This window comes from Barbatula barbatula, assembly GCF_947034865.1.
Source record: "Barbatula barbatula genome assembly, chromosome: 7".
NCBI lineage: Eukaryota > Metazoa > Chordata > Actinopteri > Cypriniformes > Nemacheilidae > Barbatula > Barbatula barbatula.
In genome coordinates this window covers 17,380,761-17,396,338 of record NC_136770.1, presented here as the reverse complement: position 1 = coordinate 17,396,338, position 15,578 = coordinate 17,380,761, and the positions used below count along the sequence as shown (strand labels likewise).

Below are 15,578 nucleotides of genomic sequence, written 5' to 3'. Positions count from 1 at the left end.
ATAGTTCAACCACAAAACCTAGCATGATTAATTCACCCTCATGTTTTTTTAAATCTGTATAGATGTCTTTTTTCTGCTGAACACAATGGCAGATATTTGGGAAAATGTCTGTGACCAAACAGATCTCATGTTCTATTTACTGCTAAAGTAGGGAAAATAAATACTGTGGAAGTCAATGGGGGATGAGATCTGTTTAGTTACTGACATTCTTCCGAATATCTTCATTTGTTTTTATTATTGTGTGTTATTAAATATGTTAAAATAAAATAAAATAGATCAATGTAAAAGAATGCCAACAACTTCCATCAATTCACTGACATAATTGGAAAAACTAAAACAATTGAGGGCATTATGGAGATATAGGCCTAGACAAATAATGTAGTACTATAACGTGTGGCAGTTTGTCAGGGTGTGATAGAGAGAACCCTCAAGGCTGCCGTATACAACAGAGACTGCCAACATTAAGACAGGGTATCAAGCCAAGAGCCTGGATATTGGAGCATTGTCTGTCAGCAGATATCAAGTGCACTAAATCTAAGATTACCAAATTAAGAGGAGGCACTTATGAGGTATCCATTGATTTGATGCACACAGAAGCACACACATTTACTTAGCAATCCGAGCCCACCATAAAAATCTATATAAAACTTATTTTAAATACTACAACCTAAACCCAACCACATTATTTGCATTTTTAGAATAAAAAACTGCTTTGTAATAAGAATTGATGTTCAAAATAAGGAGGTACCTAAATATCATCAAATGAAGGTTTTGTTGTAGATGTAGCATACTTTCTTGGGGCAAATGTGTTCCCAAGATATAAGAGAGATGCATTCCGATTTACACATAATCTTTCTGGGTCCCACATTCCAAAACAATCCAGAACAACACCGTTGTGACATAAGAAAACTAAAAGCTGTATATCAGTCACTTACTGGCATACTGAATCTATTAAGAATTAACAAGCTCCCTGTCATCTTCTTTCTTTGAACTGATCTTTTCTATACTTTCATGAACAAGCCAGGCCCATTAAAAAGTGAAACAATAGGTTACTACATCGAAAAAACGAAACAAATTTAACCACATGTGCAATTGTGGAGAGCTGAAGCTGAAGTGCACCGCCCAATGGAGAGGCAGGTCAGTAGAGTGCAGATGGAGCGTATGATTGTCCTGTGCATCCATGGCTTAAAAGCATCGAGAGAGAGAGACTCTAACAGCAGATGAGCAGTGATCCCGGTCCTTGACTCTGCGTGTGTTCATTCAGGGAAAGCGCTTTTGGTCCACTTACTGACATCTACGAGTAATGATAGTGTCAGTGGACTCGACTATTGGTCACTGGCTTCCTATCCGCAACTCTCCCTCACACTCCCTCATTTTTGTTCCTCCTGCTTTCACGTTATAAATTTGTTCTGGTAAATCTCACCAGTACGCTTTATTTATCAACAAACCAGGTTGACTAATATAGGAATAAGAGTCTATAAAGCGCTCATTTTTTCCTTAACGTGAGGTTTATGCATGGCTCCAAGCCAAGCCAAGCATTGCATGAATGTGAAGAAGTGAGAGTGATTGTATAAAGGGTTTGAGAAAGAAAAGAGAGGGACATTTTGTGGATGAAGTGTGGCTACGTGTGTGGTGGCTGTTGGCCAGGTTCAGTAGAGTAATGGAGTAATTGATTGCTGATTGACCCCAGAGTCACTAAGGACACTTCTTTCTATTCAACCACTGCATTACTTTTATTTTCATTACGGCGACACAAGCCAAAACCTGCATCCAAACGCACACACACCACATACTGTATAAGAAGCTCAATGAAAAACTAAAGTGTAATGGAACCAGAGACTGAAAGTGCATATACACAGTCATAAATATACATACACAACAACATCTATAATCTTTTATAATTATGTATCGTAGAAAGTGTTTGTCTGAAATACTGGCCAGTTCAATCAAGTTGCACCTTCATTAGCTGCAAAGTAAAAAAATCTCTCATGTTGCTCGAAACTTGTATACTTGCGATAACGTAAATAGTATCAATACACATTTGATCACATTAAAGGGATAGTTCCCAGAAAAGAAGATATTTCAATATTTAAGAAGAAGAATGTTGGTCATTGAACAATGGCGGTACCCATTGACTAGCATTGGTTTTGCATACAATAGAAGTGAATGGGTACCGCCAACATTCTTTAAAATATCTTATTTTGTGTTCTGCAGAAGAAAGAAAGTCATACATGTTTGAAATAGCAAGAGAGTGGGGAAATGATGACAGGATTTTAATTTCAGTGTGAACTATCCCGTCTCAGAGTTGATAACAAAAGAGCAAAGGCTGGATCTGCTCTAAGCAGAATACTGCCAATGTTAAAGTGAATGAGGTAGCACATGTTATGAAGGGTGCACACACAGCAAAGTTGTGTGGAGAACTGAAAGCATGGATCAAAGTGAAGCAGCAAAAACAATTTCTCTCTGAAGGTCACTGCGGGTCAATGAGCAAAAAGGTGTAAGGAGTGAAGAAGAAGCTGACAGAGAAGACTCATTTCTGTCATTTCGTGACTCTATTAGAGGATGATTTAATGCTATATGTGCTTTGTGGAAAATAATAGGAGCAGGCGTATATTTCAAAAAAGACATCTGGGGAAATGTTCCATTCGCAGAACGGATAAAGCACTGACAACTGTGAAGAGAGGGGGGAAGCATGAGCAAGAATCGAACCACCTTTTTCCACGTGAGCACCATTGCTCAATGCGCCCATGAAGAAGTCTCCGATAAGTCCTTAAATGTACTCATATCGAGACATGGTTCAAGCTTCAAAGTTCACTTTACCATCATCAAAAGCATTTTTTCCAGGTACACAAAAGTGAACAACATTTGCTTCCACTTTATTTGTAATGAAATATTTCGAGCTGTTTTATAGTATTTCCAACCTGCCTCACAAGAGTAAAAATAATCAAACGGCCTTTAAAAACCATGCTTTTCTGCAGGGCCAGGGACCAATATTCAGCACCCCGCTCACCCCACATAAAGCCACAGAGAGTTCCACCTGTACACTATTGAGCTATAGGCCTGTCAAGGTGAGGCATGACTGACAGAAGCCCTTTCCACACACTAATTGGTAAAGTTAAAAAGTCTGAAAAATATCAAACTTCAGGCATTTCATTCACTATGTACGGTAATGTTCAACATTAGGACGCATTTGTTTGTCGGTTTATTTGTTTATTTTCGGGTGCGCGAAAATCGTGCAACCAAAACTCGCTTGCGTTGCAGAATTTCTCCCCGTGATAGCATGTTTTTCGCTTTGTCTATTCAGCACACGGCGTGTCAGCGCCAGTGTGCGCGCGAGTGTGTGTGACAGCCGGTTGCGCAGCGGCGAGGGGTCGCTCACTCACCATCTGTAAATTGCTTTTCTTCGGCGGGTCGCTGCTGTGCCGTGCCTGCGCCGCTGTGCGCAGGGAGCCGTTCCGCAGTAATGAGTTTGTCGGCGTTTAGGGATCGCGCACGGTGCGCGCCCCGGGTCACTAATTCAATCCTGAAAGCGTTCTAAATAATTATTAATACCTGCTAAGCGTTAATAGAGCTTCATGGCGATTCATCAAGCTGTCGATTTATTTTACAGGTTGCGACATTTTCTTTATGTGATTTCAAACACGTCTAATCATTCTGGGCAGTAGAAATGTGAGTGTGCCCGCAGAGTAAACCCTAAAAAAAGGAATTCCCTTGCTAATTCAGATCTACAGTGTATATGTTTTTTTAGGCAAGCTGTATTCGACAATATATTATATTCGATGATATTTGCTTGTTTGATCTTTTGTGTGTTCTTCCAGTCAATTTTAGCAGGTCAATACACTCTAAACAAATGCTGGGTTGCTTTAGACAAACCCAAGCTAGAAAATGCCAATCCTTCTAAATATTATATATAAACACTTATGCAAGTATGCCAATGAGACTGTCCGAGTGTGCGCGTTATTGTGTTTGAGCGTGTGTCTGCTCTCTTGTAAGCTGAGCCATAGAGACGCTGACTACAGGGGAATCTCATCGGCAATGCAGCCTAGACGCCAAAGAACACACTACTTCTTCCTCTCACTCCCTCTCTCTCTGTATATTCATCTGCCTCTTCTCCCAGCTCTCATTAAACGCACATTGGCCTAGGGCTTAGAAGCAAGATCAAAACACGTGCCTGTTGGTACGACACATCCGTGTCGAAAGCAATGTCACAAAAATATAGAAGCGCAATAGATCAACAAAGCAAAAGCCACTGTCCCCACTCGGATCATTCAAAGGTTGAAGGATGTGCGCTTTGGCGGGGAAGATTTGTAACAAAATTATATAAATAAAAACATGCATGTACGATTACCACAAAAACAGTGCGTGTGCTGTAGTCAGGTGCTCTGTCGGGATGAATTGATGGCTGTCACACACATCGTCTCCTCTCTGACACAGCAGAATGAGAGGAAGTTAGAAAGAGGAGTGGGGGATGGGGTTGGAGCGTCAGTCTGGGACAAGGCCTGTTGGCTGAACAAGGACAGACAGCATCTCAGTGGCCACCTCTAGCTCTATCCAAGCATGGCCTGTTGTGCACATAACACAGAAACATGACAAATGTCATGACAGGATTCTCCTGTCTTCTTCAGAGACAAAATACATAATAAAAAAATATGTCAGTTGTAACGTATCAATGCCTGCTCAGTAGGAGAATGGTAAACAACAATCTCCCCCAATCATTTTGTAGTATCATAGACAAGTGTCTTATTTGCTCATATGACTTCTCATTTAAGTAGGGATGGGGTGACGAATTATGAGTTAAGCACTGAATGATGAAGGAAAACATGTTCTTTCGTGTTTTTTATTTGCAATTTATATTTGTGTGCAAACGTTTTATACAAAATGATACAAATATACATTAAATGTTTTTAAAGAATCCAGCTTGAAACTGAACTACCTGGATATGCTGTATAAGGACACCAGTTCCAAATCCTTTAAATTTAAAGTTGCATAAAACACACCTGAAGCCAAGTCACATAGATACAAAAATATTTAAGGAATGCAGCTCATATCCAACTCTGACCTAGTGGACTATAAGAAATAATTGAGAGAGCCAATATACTGAAGTCAGAAAGAGAGCGAAAAAAAGCATCGCTGAATTAAACAATCTGTAGGGAGTTTGACATTTTAGATTTGCATTAGTCTTTATATGCTAGCCAAGGTATATAAGGTATATACTGTATGTAGCAGGTATGGAAAGCAGGCAATGCCAGAATGTGCCATTTAACTAATAAATTCTTCGAAGCAGCTTTGCTAAAATAAGAAGCTCAAAATAGTTAATTTTCTTATTTCACCGACGTGAATTAAAGCCTGTGGCGGGGTGGACAGACAGTAAAAATGCTGGATGTTCACACATGTGTATTGTGGAATGTTATGTGCGTAATGTTGTAAACAAATACAAATGTACAAATATTTCACAGAAAATAAATACTTCCAAAGCAGTGATTAAAAAGAAAGTGAGAAATTAAATAGAAGACTCAGTGCCGAGAAGTTATGTCTGCCTAAAACAACAACAAGAGTTTTCCGTTTTAGGTTCAACCCTCAAGTAACCGATCGACTTAAACAATATAAATTAAACATAATAAAACTCCCAATTGTCCTATTGTTTCACAGGTTATTTTGATTGGTTTCATTTGGAAGATAATTTCAAGTATATAAGATTAGAAAGTAAATAAAGAAAGAACCATTTGGTTAGAGATTATTTCCAGTAAGAAAGAGTATTTAAAATATATTCATACACGGTGTGGCGAGGTCAGGATGCCTTGGGAACATTTATGTAAAACAATTAGATGTAAAACAAGGAAGCTACTGTTTGCCATTATGTAAACGCACTAATAATTTGAGTCTATTTGCATCGTAAATTGAAAATTAGATCATCAACTATTTTTATCACATGATTTTAAGTAAGTGAAGTAAGTGTGAGCAACCACAAAGAGAATGTAGATACCAAAAATACTATTACCAGAGATTGGCATGTGTTGTTATACCGGTTGATTTATTCCTTCATTTCTGTTAAGCATTTATCAATCTAATTGACACAATTAGTTCACCGAATAAATACATTTTAAACTAAACCTGAATATTTGGAATACATTTATCATATTTGTATCACACAATTCGTTTGTGTGACAACATATAAACATTTAAGCTTTAACATTTTTTGTATAAGCCACATCGGTAATAAGGCATTTACATTTCATAACAATTTAAGAATTATTGAGTAACATTCAGCATTACCTGAAAACGTGAAAATAAAATGAAACAAAATCGAATGCGTTTTATTTAACATTCTGTGCATTCTTTGTTGTGGAAAAAATACGTTTTATATCAACTAAAACGTGACATATTTTATTGTAAATTGTTTGTTGTTATGGATGCAAAATTAAGCCTAAAAGTTGTCATTCGGCAAACGGAAAACCGGACATACATCTATACGCATCACTTATACAAATACACTTGTTGATTGATGGTGAAACAGACGAAGCGTTTGACAGAACTTTTTATTAAACGTTATGAAAACAAGATTCTGAACAACATTCCATTTTGAAACATTTTGGTTTAGACTTACTGACACGTAAGGACATTTATATTTTTCGATAAATATATAGAAATTATAGGCTATGTACATTTGTTGTCATTTTATTTGTTTTTATGCTTCATTAGACAGCACACAGGACAGCACATGTGGTTAGGTAACCTCGAGCCGCGGTGCCTCAAATTAGACCATTAGACAGAAAGATTGTTTCGTTACGAACTGCATCATAATTAAATCAAAAAAGAAAAAAAAAACATTAACATTGGTTTTCAGGTGAGAATATCGAGCAGATACTAATCCAGGTAAGGGAGCATACATGGTGATCTTAATTTAGAAGTCTGGGCGATATAGTTTATATTTGTTAGGAACTAAGCATACCCACGGTGGAAGAAAAAAGTATAATGATTTAAGACATTTTCCGTGCATTAGATAATCCTGGAATCCACTTTGGCAAATTCAATGTCAATTTGTTGTTTGCGCATGATAGACTCAAATGATCACGACAGAATGCGCATCATTGCTCAGGCAGATTCGAGCACAAGTCTCTTTATTATTTGAGAATTGTGTTTGCATTTAATCCGTGACACCTGTAGATTAACTGTGCATTGTTAGAAGCCTATCGTCATCATAATGCTGCACTGCAAAACAACAGGCAACTGCTTAAAGCTGTATACAGCATAGGCTAAAGTTTACATGTCGTAAAAAGTAAACCAACCATTCTCGTCGTTTGTCACATATTTGAAGGGAAAAGTTGAATTGTCCTGCCCATTAAGACAAAAATGTGAGGATGGATCTTATTGTTGACGTCCACGTCCAGTGTTCTGTATACTTGGATTTAGTATAAAATTCAGATAATCAGAGTTAATATGTGAATTGCTTTCGAATTTTGGTGCATAGAGTATTAGCAGCAATTTAAGTCTGTGTTTATGATGCACTTTATGATCGAGTATATCCACCATAACATAATTTAAAGGAAAATAAATTTGATATAAATCCCAATTCATAGTGCAGTAGGCTTCTTTTAAATTGTACATATTCAATAAAATGAGAATATCTTCGTCATTTGCATGCTATTACATACAAACATTGTATTAAGACGTTTTAAATAATCAAGCAAAAAAGACTTTAAAAAGAAAGGTAATTGAACACACCAATTGATTTCTACATATGTACAAGTGGAAATAAATAACTCTTAAAATCTGGCTCAGTTCGTTTTCTCTTGTTTTGTTTGCTCTTATTTAGTACTTTTAAACAATAGGAAAAAAATGTAAGGGTTTCATGTGATTCCGCAGGTATGCGCGAGTCCCTTCGCGCAACTACACTGTTTGTGTCGAGCAGAAGAAACAAAAGAGAGAGAATCTTGATTAAGGGCCATGCTTTTCATCCAAGTGCTGTATGGGGAAGACAGAGAGGACTTGGCGCGTTTGGAGTACCATACATGTCCCGCATGCAGGATTGGTGGGGTAATGCAGATTTGAGCAATGCTTGGGGGCCCTCAAGTTTCACAAGTCCCCTCAAAAGAAAGTCAATGATGTATTGCTATCCCTCTCGCTTTATATTATTGTTTCTTCCAAAGTTACTTGAAAAAATGTATTTTCCCATATTTCTTCACGCCACCGAGACTTCAATCCGTTAAGACAAGGAAACATAATCATGGAAGCGGTTTTAAGTCTGTGTGCGACGCGGCTGTATGTCTCTAAACACATATATGCAGTTTGACTATTACTATAGAAAAAAAGAAACAACACACAAAACTACATAATCCAAAACTGATGGGCCTCTGGAGGTTACGTGTGATCCCATATTTAGAATGGAGGTCAAATGAAGTAGAACAGTCCGTGCAGTATCTGTCAAAGGTAATCCTAACATACACTATCCTTAAGACTTTTAGGTTGCATTAATATAAGTACACAAACAATGAAATGTTGACTTAAAATATGCCGCAGTATGCAATGGTAGGTGTTATGCTCTAAAGCGCACACTGAGTCTTCAATAGTATAGAACTGTAAATAAACTCACACTGAAAATAATACAACTTATCTTTGAATTTAAAGCTAAAAAAACGAATACGTCGGTGTGAAAAAACAAGTCTTTATGAAGAACAGCTCTCACATGAAGAATTCCGTGGAATTTGTTTTGCCATGAGAGCCGTTGGACGGGTCCCGAGTGTTGCCACCGCCGCCGTTAACCCCGCCGTTAAAGGCTCGGCTTGCCAGCTTCTCGTACTTCTCCTTGTACAGGTCCCGCTCTTTGATGAGACGCGTCACGTCTTGCTTAAGTTGCTCCACCTGGCTCTGGAGCGTGCACTTTTCACTCTCGAGCATGTGCCGCTGTTGCACGCGTTTGTAGCGGCACGACTGCGCGTATCCCCGGTTCTTCAGGGTTCGCCGTTTTTGCTTGAGACGGATGACCTCTTCTTTGCTGAACCCTCTGAGTTGCCGGTTGAGCTCGCGCACTGTCATGCTCACCAGCTGCTCGTCTGAGAAGCGGTCCTCGAGGCGCGCGTGCGCGTGGTGGCCGTGGTGATGATGGTGGTGATGGTGCACCGGATGGTGATGACCATTTGTGGCCGCCGAGAGGTCTTCTCCAACATATTGCTGACCGCGGAATCCCTCAAAGGGCTGGTGGTGGTGATGGTGGTGGTGCGCGTTACCAATAAGCGCTTCCACTGCATCTTCGGGGGTCAAGTTCAGGGCCTCTGGACTGATGTGATGCTGGTAGTTGGGAATCCAGTAGAGGTCTTCCAGCTGCGGTTTGCCCGAAGAACTTTGTGTATTGTTGTTGTTGCTGACACCGTTGTTGTTCATGTCATTTCCTAAGTTTTGGCCAGGCTGTGACCCGGGACTAGGGGCACAAAAACTGGGCGAGGAAGGCACGGAGGAGCAAGGTGTACTGATAGGGGTAGATGACAGCGAGCCAGGTGGCAGGCGGTGACAATAACGGTCGGCCTCCGGGGGCTCTTTCTTCACCTCAAACTTCATGAGGTCGAAGTCGTTGACATATTCAATAGCCAAGGGGCTGTTAGGCAAATCTGCGCTCATGGCGAGATCGGTGGCCATGTCAGTCCATGCGACGACACCTACCCTAACAGCCAAAGCGAAAACTCGTGGGTTTTACTGGGATTATGATGAAGATGGCCGATGAAGACGAGTGGTTTAAAACATATGCAAGAGCGCAGGGGGTGTTTAGTCCTTAAGACGAATTCTATTTATAGTGCAGAGATATACGTATGCCCATGCATGTAATTTTACTTGTACACCTGCCAGTTTGCCTCTGCAACTCCTCTTGTTGACAACTTATCCCAGGTCAAATTCACGCTTTAATATCACGGGCCAGGGCGGCAGAAACTTGAGACGTCAAAATCACCAACCTGACTTGTCCTCGCTTCACCGCATTAAAGCAGATTCAACGGTCGACATGTGGTTTCAGAGAAATCGTCCGTTGAATGCAAGTGTCTTGTAATGTTTGTTTCAAATATCCATCTTCGCCTCCGCGTTATCCACTTCTTTCTCCCGGACGGAGGAAACAAAACACGGGGGCTATGCTTTCACGGGAAGAAAGCGAGAACTTTCCTCGTATCCAACCCCACGCACGCGCGACAAGTTCAAGAAAACGTCAGACTTTACCTCTCGAGGGTCCAGTGGAATAAAGATGATGTTTACAGAGGCACCGGAAAACGCGGACGGCAAGAATGTGCGCGACAAATCACAGTAACGTTAACTTCCTTTGGTGGGACGCCCCAGCGCAGCCCGAAGAAGGAGACTGTATTCGGGCTAAAAATACCTCGTGTGTTTCACCGCCTTGCGTTGCTTTAAAACCTGTCGATTATTAAGTAACGAAGACCGCTGTCACCGTTGCTTTAATACCTCGAGGTTATATTTGCACTATGGTCCGGCGCTGACACGTAGTATCACTGAAGCACTGAAAGGGGCAATGTACCACTTTATACACATGGCTCATCTTTTAGTCCCGCCCACAGTTCACAGCGGACCAATGGTAGAATAAGAAAAAGGAGGCACGCATTCCTATAGCAACGCCTCCGTGTAGCAGCTGACGGGACGCTTAAACAGGTGTTTCTCCCGCCCCCTAGTGACGACCGCCCTGTAATCGCACGTGGAAGATAAGCGCGAGGAAAGGAAAAAGCCCACCTTGTCTTGGAAAATGTTAACTTATAACAGAGCAACAGTTCTTGAAAAGTGTAAGTAAAGCAGATGCTATAGGAAAATGATAAAACATTTGAGTATTATACAATAGCTACCCGACTAAATCTGAAAGGATGAGGCACGTTGACACCTGTGATCACATTTGAACTATATTTTACATTACTGCGCAATATACACGTATATATAATACAGTACACAATATAATAACCATATAAACTGAGGAGGAATTATTTATTGTGATAAGGAAATATGGCTTAATTCAATCCCTATAGTGTGATAGTATCTTGAAACAAGACACGTGCTTTATAACGAAGACGTCTTGTATCTACTATAGGCTAATGAATATAAGACAAAAACGTCAATCTATGCGACGAGGGCCTATATAATACATAGCATTTTGATTCAATATGCCTATAATGTTTGGAGGTTACATTGTAACAGCCAATCCTTTCGCATTAAAACAAATGCAATACGCAATTTCAATCTCACTGACATCACGATTAAGCAATAACGCAGTGTATGAAGAAGCCTACAATTAAGCGACTCTCTCGTTTAGAAACGCACAGTGTTAGTCAACGGCGTTAATCTGAAAAAGAAAAAGTTCTCAGCGCCATCTAATAATGTAGGCCTATCATTTTTTTCATTTTCAAAAGAACTTTATAGCACACAGCGCCTTAGTTAATGTGTTTAGACAGACCGTTTAAGCACTTTCAATTGCTTATACACTTTTGCATTAAATGGCATATTTCCTGTAACCTCATGAACAATCATTCAGCGCATCGATCTGAAATAGTATAACAATCGCAACTTTTTCCTTGCGTATGACCTATAGGAAGCGATGAACTCAATAACGCGTGATCCAGCAATAAAATCAATCCACATTTCCGCCGGATAGGGGAAAATGCGCAATTTGTGCGGGTGAGTTAATAATGATCCGCCTCGCCAGTGCTCCGGATTTCTTTCGCAATTAACCTCTAATTGCATCTCGACTCATCTGCGCGGATCGACAAATAATTAAGCCGCACGCAGAGCGCGCCTTCATCACCGCAGCATATGTCTTAATCAAAGAGCCAGCCGAGCCCACCATAGAAGGAAATAACCAAAGATCAGGGTCAGTAAAGCAAATTCTTATAGGCACTATATTACTAGCCAGGGCTATTTTATAAATATTTGTCTGTCTGTTAGATTCGAAAGATGCTCTTAATCGTGTTGTATTTAAGAGGTCTGTGAGATCCACACAAAAAAAGTTCCTTTTCTTTCCACTAACCCATGAGAAGCATTTGATGCTTAAGAGTGAATCTGTACAGTGGGCATATTGTATGCTTCAATACTAATATCATTATTACAATCTGCAAAGCTTACTTTATCCTACAGAACTGTGTCTTTTCCACAAAAACTCCCCAAACATTCCTAACTTTATGTAACATGCAAGGAGTCTCTTAGAGAGGACTGAAATATAGACCTGCTCAAGACTTAAATCTGCCAACGGAAGGGGTAAAAAGAAGATGGGACAAATCACATCAAGGTATTTGAAGTTGAAAGTTATTATGAGGGGTTTTTATCAAATAAGCATGAGTGGACGCTATAAAGTCCAAGCTAAGCAGTCCGCTTTGAAAATGCCACATTTAAGAAGATCTGCCATCGTCCATTCAGTGAGCGGAGGTGGGTGGGTATGGATGTGGCCGAGGGCTTGAGACATAAATTTTGAAGTCAGGGCTATCATTGTGCCTTTGCATAATGGGAGTTAGCTGCTGGTGCAGTTCTACCGATTTAAGCAAAATGGACATCAGCACGTCCAAGGAGAAAAGAAGTATGAGTGAAAGAGAGAAGGGGTGGGGGGGAATCAGAAATACTGTGAAAACGACTGAGACGGATTTGTCCAGTTAACCCCTCTTTAGCCAAACCGGTTGAGATGCGTTAGGTGGAGTTGGGGGTTATCAGAAGGAGGTTTGAAAAGCTTGGAAAGTCTGAAATGCGCATTCAAAGAATCAGCAGTAATCGTTTGACTACATTCAAACTAAAAAAGCAAACTCAGCAAAAAAGTGAGGATGGAAAGCACGGTGACAGAAGAAAAACAGTTTGACTGATACTTAGAACCGAAAATAGCAGAAATGGCCAGAGGAGGAAACTTGGAGATACCACAATGGTGTTAAGAATAAAATATTATGAAAAACAGAAGAAAAGGAGAAAGATGGGAGCACTAAGCAGAAGAAAGATGGGGCGAGACGAGCGTGACAGCAAAAGAGATGGAGGAGTTCTACTAATGACTAACTACTTGCAGTGAAAGTATGATCTTTATTGATGGGGTGGACTCTTTGCTGAGTTGTAACAAGTTTGTCTTTTTTATGCCTAGGCGATCTATCGAGGTAGAGAAAAATTATACTTGACCTTTCATTCTTCCTTTTTTTCTCATTGGGAGTGAAATTGTCCTGGAAAAAATGTGAATGTGTGTTTCTCCGTTCTCTCCCGCTCACCCTCCTTCGTTCTCTTTCGCATGCGCTTTTACTAAAAATTGAAATATTGATCTTAATTAGAGTTTGCCGAGCTCAGCAGCTCGCGTTGAGCTTTGAGACAAGCGGCAGCAGACATCTGTCTAAGGCACTTACATCCCTGCCGTCACAGCGAGGGTACGAGAGGGAAAAGGAGGGTGAGAAAAGAAAGAGTGATTGCTCCATGAATTTCTCTTTCTCATGCAGATAACAGAAAACCGTAAGTGACCGTAGTTAAAGAGGATTATGAATAGGAATACAAGTAAGCCTCTCCTAAGTGCTTTCTTTTTGCCAAAAAACAGCACAAATCTGACAGCTCTGAGGCTACAAGGGTGACAATGTGTTAACAACTCCATAGTTCATGAGTTCTGTAATAATGTATATTGACAGTTCACAAGGTTTCTTTCTATATCGCAACCTTGGAATTATAAAGTTCTAACTGGATTCTGAGCAGTTTTGAGATATTGAGCTTCAAAGTTTTTGCATTCCATTTGACCAGATAGAATCTTTTGTCTTAAAAAAAGTCCCAAAATATGACAAAAAAGATAAAATGTTGTTTAAAGAATAACTAAATTAAGATGTCTGACAGAACCTTATAAATCCAAGGTGAAAAAAATCTTTACACCAGAGTAGAAAAAAAGCTCAGTTGAACTTTTTATCAAAGCAATATAAAAAATGTAACTATTACTACCATAGTAACAATAACTACAGTACCTATACTGTAAAAAAAGCGTTCTTTTACCGAACTTTTCTGTTTTTCCAGTTTTTCTACTTATAATGAAAAACCCCGTAAAATTACAGGAAAAGACATATTATTTGTTAGTGTATTTTTGAAAATAGTTAAAAAAAACGTAAAATTACAGAAAAAGACATTGAAGATGGGGAAACATGTAATTCTACATGAAAAAACGTTATTTTACTGTATTTCTAGCGCCCCAGCTGCCAGAAAATGTCTGTTTTATTACAGGATTCTTTTTACATTACACATTACTTTGGTGGCAACAATGTTTGTAAAATTTTTGTTAGTGTCAGTGTTTTGAAAGTTTTCAGTCCTTAAAGGGATATTTCACCCAAAGAGGAAAACTGCGTAAAAATTTATTGACATTCTTCAAAATATCTTCTTTTGTTTTTTTGGTGAACTATCCCTTTAACAACATATTGACGTTATTTCTGTAAAAAAATTAATTTATAAATAATATATTTTCTCAGGATTACAGAGTTTCCCTCTTTGTCAACATTTAAAACATGTATAGGCCTTTATAAAACCTGAGACCCCCACAAGAGTTGCAGTACAGAAAAGATAAATAATCTAAAAGGGCTTCGGCAACACACGACAACTTTTGTTTTTGATTGTACAACACTCATATAAATCTCAAAAGTCATTCCTTCCTGCATGACTGATTCAACAGGAGGTAGACAGACACAGAGAAGCTAGATGAGAGACTGTTTGCGTTCCTTCCATTTCTCTGTGTCATCTCGCCATCCCGCACAAATGTGGCTCGCATCATGGGGACGGCCTTTATCTCGTTAACAGGCGAACAGGCTTGTCAGTGCCAGCGAGTGTGTCGTGTTCCGCAGCAAGACCCTCGCCACGGTGTATTAATGCCCCCTGTCGTTGTCGGAGCCGATGGTTAACCAGGTTTCCCGCAGCGACCAGCGGTCGTTTGTCACAGAGCACGAGGCCTTGGTTCAACGGAGCATTAATTGCCAGAATATCAGCAGTCTCCGCACAGCGAGGGGCGTTCAGAGGATTACGGCTCCCATCATCCCCTTCTACTGTACCACTGTTTAACACTCAACATACTAATTACATTACCCCACCGAGAGGAGGGAAAGGAGGAGGGCGGCGAGAAGCTGGCTCATCCACGAACAGATCCTCAATCAAGTACGCATTTTTAGGAAAAGACAGGGAGAGGAAAAACGAAAATGACATTGTCAGAAATTAGTTGTGATGGATTTGTTCAGGCAGCAGTAACAGAAAGAAAAAGTGAGAGGAGAAGAAAAATGGGTTTTGAAGAGTGTCAAGAGAGGTGTTGCATTTGTCTTTTCCTATAGATTCCTTAAGACTCAATTACATTGACAGGCACCACACCCATGAGCGATGTTACGGACACGGATGTTTCGTGTTGTTGCAATGCAGATACTTTCCACTTCAGCAATAATGTTACTTATAAAACAACATGGCAGTGTGCCTTGCGACTTTAATGTTTATTTTAATACTTGTCTTCTATATTTCCCAAAAGGTCAAATCATATATTTGTGCTGTTACAGTAACTGTTTGAATTGTTAAGTGAGTACACACAAAATCCCATACACGTTTACATTGAGAAGTAATCGCAAGTATGTGATCCGAGC

General features: G+C 39.7%; 1 protein-coding gene across 1 annotated transcript; it reads right to left on the bottom strand.

Annotated features, from left to right (window-relative positions):
* Positions 1-6,523: 6,523 nt before the first annotated feature.
* On the bottom strand, positions 6,524-10,480 carry mafaa (MAF bZIP transcription factor Aa). Its single transcript, XM_079459537.1, has one exon. The coding sequence runs from the start codon at positions 9,628-9,630 to the stop codon at positions 8,680-8,682; it is 951 nt and encodes a 316-aa protein (XP_079315663.1). The 5' UTR covers positions 9,631-10,480; the 3' UTR covers positions 6,524-8,679.
* Between the last annotated feature and the right edge of the window lie 5,098 nt (positions 10,481-15,578).